This window comes from Asparagus officinalis, chromosome 7, assembly GCF_001876935.1.
Source record: "Asparagus officinalis chromosome 7, Aspof.V1, whole genome shotgun sequence".
NCBI lineage: Eukaryota > Viridiplantae > Streptophyta > Magnoliopsida > Asparagales > Asparagaceae > Asparagus > Asparagus officinalis.
In genome coordinates, this window is record NC_033800.1 from 58,423,633 (window position 1) to 58,433,632 (window position 10,000).

The window sequence follows — 10,000 nt, forward strand, 5'->3', positions numbered from 1 at the left end:
GAGAGGCGGCGGGAGAAAGGCTGGAGTCAGGAGTCGAGAGAAGGACTGAAAGAATGAGAGAGAAATAGGGTATTAGGGTTAAGTTTGGGTTTGAGTAATGGGTTCGGGTTTGGGTAATGGGTTCGGGTAAGGATTTGGGCTGGGTAATCACTTAATTTTTTTTTTGTTTTAAAAACTAGGCGGAGCGGCCGCCTAGGCTGGGCACTCAGGCCAAAAATAGGCGGGCAAGTGTCCGCCTAGGCCTAGGTAGACGCCTAGGCCGCTTTTTAGAACACTGTTCAAAACCCATGATTTTTTTGGTGCCAACTCATTGTAATAAGTTGCGTATTGTAAGGCAAGAATTGCAAGACGCAAAATTTTTATCAGGAGATGAACTGGTCCAATAAATACATACATAAGATTTATATTAGTTTTCCTATATAGCAATTGAACTGTAAGATGTATATGTTAAAAAGAAAACTTTTATGTATTACCTGAGGTTCTCCACTATCAGAAGTGGATGCCTACGCATTAGACACAATATAACTCTAACCACATTCCATTGATATATTAAATATCGATCTCTAATAATGAACATCTGCTTCCATGACATACTTAGCAATTGTCTCATTTTTTATTGTGTGGCAGTTTCTAGTCCAATCTAACCAAACTTTGAAGCTGATCTATCTTATTCATTAAATGTGTGTTGGCACATGGTTGCAGTACTAGGATACAAAATTCTTTGTTTTCTAATTTTTGCAAGTATTGTCTTCACAAATATCACCACTAAGCACTAGAAGGCTTGTCAATTTAACTATCCAACAATATGTTTTTTGCATTATTATCTTTTTTCCTTGATTTATTATCTTATAAGCCATTGCAAGCTGGTCAGAAACTATGTTATTTGCCTCAAAGTACTTTGTCTCAATATTTTATTGTAGGCTATTTTACCATTAAGGGGTAAAATTCTGAACATTGAAAGAAAGGATGAGGCAGCTATGTACAAAAACGAAGAGATCCAAAATCTTATTCTTGCTCTGGGACTCGGAGTGAAGGTTGGATCATCTTATTTTTTATTCTTTCTATATGCTAAAATTGCTTGTGACCCCATTTTCTCTCTTTTTCAGGGGGAGGATTTTAAAAAGGATGCCCTTCGATATCACAAGATTATCATTCTAACAGATGCTGATGTGGATGGTGCTCACATCAGAACCCTTCTACTAACATTTTTCTTTAGATACCAGGTTGGTGTGCTTATTTCATTTTTTGGGAAATTATGGCATGAGCTTTGTTTCAGTTACTTGTGTACTTCGTCAAGTGCTTAATGGGGTTAACAAAGCTGCTTCTGTAGAAAGCATTATATGATGAGGGGTGCATTTATGTGGGCGTTCCACCACTTTACAAGGTCCATGTCTCACAGTTATTTTGCCTTAGCTTTTATCAGCATTCCACTTTCTTTTTCTGCGCAAACTTAGCTGTTAATTTCTCTTTGATACTAAATTTCAGGTTGAGCGTGGCAAGCAAGTGCATTACTGCTATGACGAGGCTGAGCTGAAGAGGCTTCAGAGTACTTTCCCTTCAAATGCTTCATATAATATTCAAAGGTTTAAAGGTATAGTCATACTTTCGCTCTTTCAGATGACCTCGTTTCTACTCAACTATACTGGCATCAATTCTCAATATACATTAATATCCGTCACCTGATAGCTTATTCTGAATTCACTGCACGCTGGTTAGTTTACCTTTTAGGGGATTATATAGTTTTTCTCTTCATTTTTCTTTGCTTTTCTTTTGGAGCTCTACCTTGGTGATTATGCTTTCTTTTTCTCGCACTTTTCCAGTCTTTGTTGTCATTGATTTTTTAGGAACTTCGGCTTCTATTTAACCAATTGTAAGAAGCTTGGGTTTGTACTTAAAACCAATTCATGATAATCACTGTGAGTACAGTAGGGAACTTTGAGCATGTAATTGTGAAGCAGCTACGGTGATGTAACTCAAAATGGTTCAAATGTGAAACCTATTAAAAAATATGCAAATGCTCGTGTCACTTGTAGACCTATCACCTGTGAAATGCTCCTGTTGCTTTTTTGTTTACAGTACTATTTGGGATTAGTTGGTCCAGATTTTTGGCCTCCCGACTTCACCCAATGTCATGAGCATATATTTTTTTTTCTAGTTAGACTCTGTACCCTTGAATAATATCAGCATGGTACTATTTTTCTTCAACTCTATTCAGACATTCTTTTTTCCATGCCGATATATGGGGGAAAAATAGACACTTAAGATGCTTATACACGAGGGATGAGTGTGAACAATAAATGCCCTACATATAATTATGAATGCTTACTGTCAGATGCAGATGTTTATAGTATAAGGGGATTGAAAATATGCGTAATATTCTATAGAAAGTCTAACTAGAACACAAGATTCTAAAACTTCGCTTCATGTTGATGCTCTTATGTGATGTATGGACAACTATTGGAGAAGATGCTTATACTTGAGTACACCTACTACGAAAATACTTGTCTCTGTGGTACAGGTACTTCATGTACGCGTTCAAGAGCTTTTGTGCAAATCTCTGTGATTTGTTTATTTTGTTGATCAACAGGTTTAGGAGAAATGATGCCTGCACAACTTTGGGAGACTACAATGAACCCGGAGACTAGGCTGCTGAAGCAGTTAATGGTGGAAGATGCTGCCGAAGCAAATGTTGTTTTCTCTTCTCTCATGGGTACTCGTGTAAGCAAATGAACCCCTTGTCTCCCAGTATTTCCTATTAACGTTAGATATAAAACTATTTTGGTGAGATCTCATTTGACTGTGTACCGTGACCTTCCCCAGGTTGATGTCAGAAAGGACTTGATTCAGAATTCTGCCAGTACAATGAACCTAGAGCATTTAGATATTTGAGGTTTTCTCAAGCCAGTTTCTATATAACGCTAATGGAGATAATTTATTACTGGCCATCTTTGATCTTGTTATGAGGAAGAGATCACGATGTTGAAGACTTGTATATTTGTCCAGTTTGGATCTAATGTGCTAGTTATTGGTAGATGCGGACTACAACATTGAGATTACAAAGTTAATGAGATTGGCACCTGGAGTATCTTGCTACAAAAAGTCATGCGAACATAGATCAGGCTTGATGCTTCACTGTTTCACATCCGAAGTACTGACAACTTACTTCAAATTCTCCATAAGTTAATATTGGCCTTTTCATTTTTATCCCTTCTGCTAGTGTATTGCATTCTATGCTTGTTATCTGTGTAATCTTGTAAGTTACAAAGGGGATGAATATTCATTACAAACTTACATTATGTAAACTTTGAAGGATTTTGGTTTAAACTTTTCTTGGAAGAATATGTTATTGTTTGATTGGATTTTTAACTCCATCTTTTCTTATTAGTCCTTAACTCTTTAATATTTAGAATTACTCCCTCACATCATTGAATTACTCCCTCGCATCATTAAATTCCTATTAAGTACCACAATTCTTAAGTTGTTGCAAAATTAGTCCCTTAAATCATTGAAATTGTTATTAGGTCACTCAATACCCATAAATTGTTTCCAATTAGTCCTTTGAATCTAGAATAAAAATAGCAATTAGAGGGATTAATTAGAAAAATTTATGAGAATTAGAGCAACTCCAATGGGGCTGCAAAACTCCATTTTGCAGCCCCATGGAGCTCCAACCGGACTCCAATTTTTGGAGTCCGGCTGCAAAAAATTTTCTTCGGCTACATATTTGGAGTTTTTGCTCTAAATATGCAGCCCCCCTCCAAACCACTATTCCCCCTAAAAATTTACAATAATACCCTTCTAACTAACTAATTATTTTTAGATATTTAACTTAAAATCAACATAAGTTTATTTCTACTAATTATTTTTAAATAAAAATTTAACAGTTGGAAATGTTTTGTCGATACCTTCAAAATGAGACTAATATTGAATAATATTAATTGAAATATAAAATTTCAAGAACCAAGTAATTAAAATTGAAAAAGTTATTATTTTATTAGTAAAAAAATTACATAGCTTCATTTCCATGTCTTTCCCACAAATGTTCAATCAATGCATTTCGAAGTGCAAAATGAGCTTCTTTGTTTTTCAACCTCTTATGTCGAGCAAGAAACCGTTGGAATCGTTCAGTTTCCGTTATCTCCATATTTTCAGCATTCGGAATTGATTGTGGAGTTGAAATGACAACATCTTCTTGCTCGTCGCGTTCATCTTCGACAATCATATTGTGCATTATAATACAAGCAGTCATGATATCATGCAGAGTTCGTTTATCCCAAAAACGGGCTGGCCCCTTGATGATAGCAAATCGTGATTGGAGAACACCGAATGCCCGCTCAACATCTTTTCGACATGCTTCTTGCATCATTGCAAAATATTGTTTCTTTTTATCATCGGAATTAGAAATGGTTTGAACAAGTGTTGGCCATTTCGGATATATGCCATCGGCCAAATAATAACCGACATCATAATTTTTTCCTTGAATTGTGTAATGAGCAGGAGGAGCAATACCTTGTGATAGATTGTCGAACAAATTAGACGACTGCAATACATTAATATCGTTATTGGATCCTGGTAAGCCAAAGTATGCATGCCATATCCATAGATCATATGATGCTACTGCCTCAAGAATAATGGTTGGACCTCCATGACGACCTGAGTATTGTCCTGCCCATGCTGTTGGACAATTTTTCCATTGCCAATGCATACAGTCTAGACTCCCTAACATTCTTGGAAAACCTCTTTCTTCTTGGACAATTTTTCCATTGCCAATGCATACAGTCTAGACTCCCTAACATTCTTGGAAAACCTCTTTCTTCGCCCTTTTGCAATAACCTTGAAACATCGTCGACATTGGGAGTCCTCAGATATTCATCTCCATATACTTCTACAATTGCTCTGCAAAATCTCTTTAAACACACAATTGCAGTTGACTCACCGATCCTAACATATTCGTCAGTACTATCTGCTGATGTTCCATACGCCAACATGCGAAATGCCGATGTAACTTTTTGTAAAGTTGATAGCCCAAGTTTGCCGACACCATCCATCTTCTGTACGAAGAAGTTGTCATGCTCACGTACTGCCTCAACTATACGAAGGAATAAACTCCTGTGCATCCGGAACCTTCTACGGAATAGGTTTGCACCATATGTAGGGTTATCAGAAAAATAGTCATGGTAAAGTCGAGAATTACCTTCTTCCCTCCCGCGATTGATCACCAAATGACCAGGAACTGAGCCAATACGCTTTGGCCGCTCTGCCTCTTGAGAGAGATAAGTCATTATTTTACTATTAGAGGCATGTACGCGAGCTAAGAGTTCATCTTCCTTCTCCCATTGTGTCATATCTTCCTCCCAATCTTTAATGTACTGAGACCATATTTCGTCGTCAGAAGAAGAAGAAGAAGAAGAAGATGGTAGTTGTGACGGTCCGGCTCCATAGTTCATTGATGAAGAAGTTATTTATAGAAATAATCATATAAGTTCTGAGTTATTTAGAGATGGATGTAATGTCATTATATAATATGACTCCCCGCATTGGATTCTTTTCAGCATTGGCTTCTCACCCCCACATTGGATTCCTTTTGTGTTGGAGACTCCCCACATTGGATTCTTTTCAGCATTGGTTTCTCACCCCCACATTGGATTCCTTTTGTGTTGGAGACTCCCCACATTGGATTCTTTTTAGCATTGGTTTCTCACCCCCACATTGGATTCCTTTTGTGTTGGAGACTCCCCACATTGGATTCTCCTGGTGTTGGAGACTCCCCACATCTGATCCCTATATAATACTTGCACAATTTTCATATCTCCACCACAACTCTTCTTATTCTATATTCATAACTCTTTACATTCCTCCTTAGATTATGGCATCTAGTCGCGGAAAATCTTTTTTACAAGAAGAAGACCAAGTTTTATGCGCCACGTGGCTCGAAATTTCTCAAGATCCAGTCATGGGTTCTAATCAAAAGAAGGACAAGCTGTGGGAACGAATTTCTGCTTTATTTCATGAAAGGATTTCCAATATTTGTAATGCTCAAAGGACTCCAAAGTCTCTTTCATGCCGAATGCAATTAATTATGAAGGCCATCAGTAAATTTCGAGGATGTATTCGACAAGTCGAGCGCTTAAATCCAAGCGGTGCTTCTGAGCTTGACATTGTAAGTATTTTGAATAACATAAATCTTGATTATCATCTACTATCATGTTATTAATAAATGTTTCTTCCTCTCTTGTGGTAGATTAAACGTGCTAGGATAATATTTGCAGAAGATCCAGAAGAGAGAAAGGGGTTTCTATTTGATCATGTTTGGTCAATTTTAAAAGATGCAGAGAAATGGGCAAATATAAGTGTCAGATCGCCTGCAACTTCCAAAACTTCAAAGTCCCGCTCATCTCAGGGATCAGATTCAAGTTCTCCTGTCGTCGACTTAAATGACGATAATGAGGAATATACTCATAATGACGAAGATATGATAACAAGTCGACCGACAGGAAGGAAGAAAGAGAAGATGAGGAGGCGACAAGCAACTGAATCCAACCTCGACTTGGAAACTCTCAATAAAAGCAATAAAGAAATTGTCGATATTTTAAAAAAAAGTCATGGAGAACGAGAAAATGATAGAATAACAATGCACCAGATTATGATGTTAAGGGTCGAAAACGAAAAGAAAAAATTAGATATTCAAAGGGAACGCCAGGAAAGTAAGATTATGTTGATTAATCTTGATACTATTACTGATCCTTCGGAACGCGAGTATTTTCGAATTAAAAAACAAGAGATTTTAAATAGAAACACAACCGGAGGTTCTTCATCTGATATTCCTAATCCTGAATATAGTTATGCAGGAAGTCAATACGGAATACCTGACTACAGAAGCGGTGGATATGGAGGAAATGGCCTGCCCGATTTTTAGTTTTTTTCATGTACTTTATTTTCATGTACTTTCTTTTTCTATGTAATGCCGCTGAATGTAATATATAAAATTTCATCATTCGGAGTAACTGTGAAGGTTGTTCCAAATATTATGCTATATTTTCTGCTTTTTAAAATTTAAAGGCTCTTATCTATGTCTTATTATCAATTTATTAAAGATAATTACTTTTATTTAAATAATGAGTATATTATATATTATACTTTTAGTATTAATTTATAATATATTTTATATTTTAAATTAATTCATATAATTTTTTAACATTTTATATTTTTTATATTTTCAAATCTATTTAAAGTATTAATAAAAGAAATCAATTAAAAATGCAAATAGAGCTTCATATAGAGGAGGTGGTTGGAGTTACCCCCCTCTAAAAAAGCATATGCCCAAGAATATGCTTTGGGGAGGCTGCATTTTGCAGCCTCCCCATTGGAGTTGCTCTTAGGGGACTTAAATAGCAATTTCAATAATCTAAGGGGCTATTTTTAAAATAATGTAAGAACTTGGGATCTTGTAGGACATTCAATGATCTGAGGGAATAATTTTAAATAACCTATAAGAGTTGGCGGCCTTGATGCAATTTTATTGATTTGACTGAACTAATTCAAAACGTTAGAGACTTTAATGGACTAATATGAAAAACCCTTTAAATAATTTTGCGTAATACTTCAAATACGGGTGCATTATATATTTCTATATTCTGTTTTTATTTCTAAATCACCAGCTCCAATTATGATATTTTAAATATTTAAACTCCACAAACTTTTATTATTATTATGGTTGTACCTCAATTTAATTACTAAAATGAAAATCGAGGATACTCTTACATACACTAAACGACAAATTTTTATAGCATTCCATTGCATGACAAATTTTCAAAACCATCCCTTTTTAAAATTTATTTATAAAAAACGACACATTTTAACTTTAATTACAAAAACAGACCCAATTGGATGAAACTGGGTCTGTTTTTGAAAAAAAAAATTCAAACTTCACGGGAGTTCAACTCCCGTGAAGTTTGAATTTTTTTTTTAAAAACAGACCCAATTTCATCCAACTGGGTCTGTTTTTATAATTAAAGTTAAACAGAGTCTTTTTTTTGGAATAAATTTTAAAACCGGATGGTTTTGAAAATTTGTCCTTCCATTGCATATGGAAAACGCTACAGATAGTTGAAACTAGAACAGTTGCCAAGAAAAAAAAAGGAAAAAGAAAAAAATATTGCTTAGATTTCACTAATTGCTGAGTCTGTCTTCTACATGTGACGCGCAAATACACCCAAAGAACTCTAATTTGAACCTCAAAATCTAATGAGTCAAAACATTTACGACATTTCTTTACCCGCTAAACAAAAAGTTCAGATATTTTTCAGCGAATTGTGTCTGCTCATATTTAGGGGTGCAAATGGATCTGTTAAGGATCAAATATGATATTCATCAAATCTTATTAGCACATCAATCATGAATACATATATTAATACAAATATTTCTTGGTAACAAAAACTCATATTTATAATACAAATACGTCTTAGTAACAAAAACTCATATTTATGTCCAAACTCAAGTATATATCCGCCAAAATTGGATAAGAACGCGGATCAAATAAGAGAAAATATACGTCGATACAAAACGGATATAAGAAAAGCAGATAAGATTGAGAAAAAACAGGTCATATGATACAAGAGAGTTTGTTAGTATGCTCATTATATGTGAAAAGTTAATACTAAATCTCTAAATTATAGAAATTAATCTCGAATTCATTAATTTAATGGTAAAAACAACTATTAGTGTATGATCAACATGTATTCAAATATTTTTAGATATGATCCAAATATTTCATTACATATTCATATCCATTATCATATCCGATTGGATATAAAATATTTGGTAATCACGTCCCAATATCTTCACGGATCCATGACGGACGCACGCGGGGGCCAAGTGTGCATTGGCCCCAAGGAAATTAAAAAAGAATATGACATATTAGTTAATAATCAACATGTATTCAAACTTTTACATATTCGTTGAGTCTGCTGGTGACCTGCGTTTTCTTCCACCTCTGAGGATCATCTCATTCTGCCAATTGCCGTCAGGGTTAGGTTAATTTCTGACTTTTCTACATATTAATGATCTCTTTAGTTTTCTAATTTTTGAAACACTACATTCTAATTTGGAATATGATTATGGAAGTATTATATATACATATATACTAGTGTGAACCGTGCAAAGCACCACATATTTTTTTCCCCGCTATAGTAATCCCGGTTTAACTGCTATAGTTTTTTTTAAAAATTTTAAATTGCTATAGTATCTCGCCTCTGCTGTAGTATTTCTGTGTGCTACAGTAACATTTTTCAAAAAAATCCAATGTCCAGTTCTATGTTCGCTACAGTAATAATGATATAGTAAATGCTACTGTAGTATTTACTGTAACATGAATAGTGAATCTTGGGTTCTCCCATTTGTATAGAGAAGTAGATTTGAAAACTCACAAAATTTTACTAATGAAAATTCAAAGCATCTGCCTAAATCTCACAAAGGAGAAATTCAGGTGGAGAGTTCAACCATGGATTGAGAATAACATTAATTGTGAGCACCAACATAAGCAAGAGATGAGCTACTTTGTCTCCTTCCCTATAAGTGAGAAGAAAGCAGTTCTGTGCAAAGCTTGAAGCCCTTCACCTTACCTTGTTCAATGAAAGCACTGTCACAATTTACTTTCAACCGACCCGCTGGTGGTGGTTTCCGACCTATCCTGCACTCCAATTGCACCACAATTTTCTCAACTCAACTGCCTATGATCTCACAAAAACAACAACCCAAAAAAAAAAAAAAAAAAAAAATTTACTCAGATTTCACCTCCCATGGATTGAGAATAACATTAATTGTGAGCACCAACATAAGCAAGAGATGAGCTACTTTGTCTCCTTCCCTATAAGTGAGAAGAAAGCAGTTCTGTGCAAAGCTTGAAGCCCTTCACCTTACCTTGTTCAATGAAAGCACTGTCACAATTTACTTTCAACCGACCCGCTGGTGGTGGTTTCCGACCTATCCTGCACTCCAATTG

General features: G+C 35.3%; 3 protein-coding genes across 4 annotated transcripts in view; 2 read left to right on the plus strand and 1 right to left on the minus strand.

Annotated features, from left to right (window-relative positions):
* Positions 1–3,171, plus strand: part of LOC109848072 (DNA gyrase subunit B, chloroplastic/mitochondrial-like) — an 18,481-nt gene extending 15,310 nt beyond the window's left edge. For both annotated transcript variants that reach the window (XM_020417384.1, XM_020417385.1), the window contains exons 16-21: positions 921–1,034; positions 1,107–1,223; positions 1,331–1,384; positions 1,486–1,591; positions 2,588–2,718; positions 2,821–3,171. In XM_020417384.1, the coding sequence (XP_020272973.1) occupies positions 921–1,034; positions 1,107–1,223; positions 1,331–1,384; positions 1,486–1,591; positions 2,588–2,718; positions 2,821–2,889 (591 nt within the window). In that variant the 3' untranslated portion in view covers positions 2,890–3,171. The remainder of the gene's footprint in view (positions 1–920; positions 1,035–1,106; positions 1,224–1,330; positions 1,385–1,485; positions 1,592–2,587; positions 2,719–2,820) is intronic.
* Positions 4,007–5,070, minus strand: LOC109847195. The gene is made up of 2 exons (XM_020416439.1): positions 4,808–5,070; positions 4,007–4,737 (listed from the first exon to the last, which is right to left on the minus strand). Exons 1-2 carry the CDS (start codon positions 5,046–5,048, stop codon positions 4,007–4,009), a joined length of 972 nt encoding a protein of 323 aa, XP_020272028.1. The 5' UTR covers positions 5,049–5,070.
* Positions 5,747–6,916, plus strand: LOC109847196 (glutathione S-transferase T3-like). Its single transcript, XM_020416440.1, has 2 exons — positions 5,747–6,160; positions 6,242–6,916. The coding sequence occupies exons 1-2, from the start codon at positions 5,867–5,869 to the stop codon at positions 6,914–6,916; spliced, it is 969 nt and encodes a 322-aa protein (XP_020272029.1). The 5' UTR covers positions 5,747–5,866.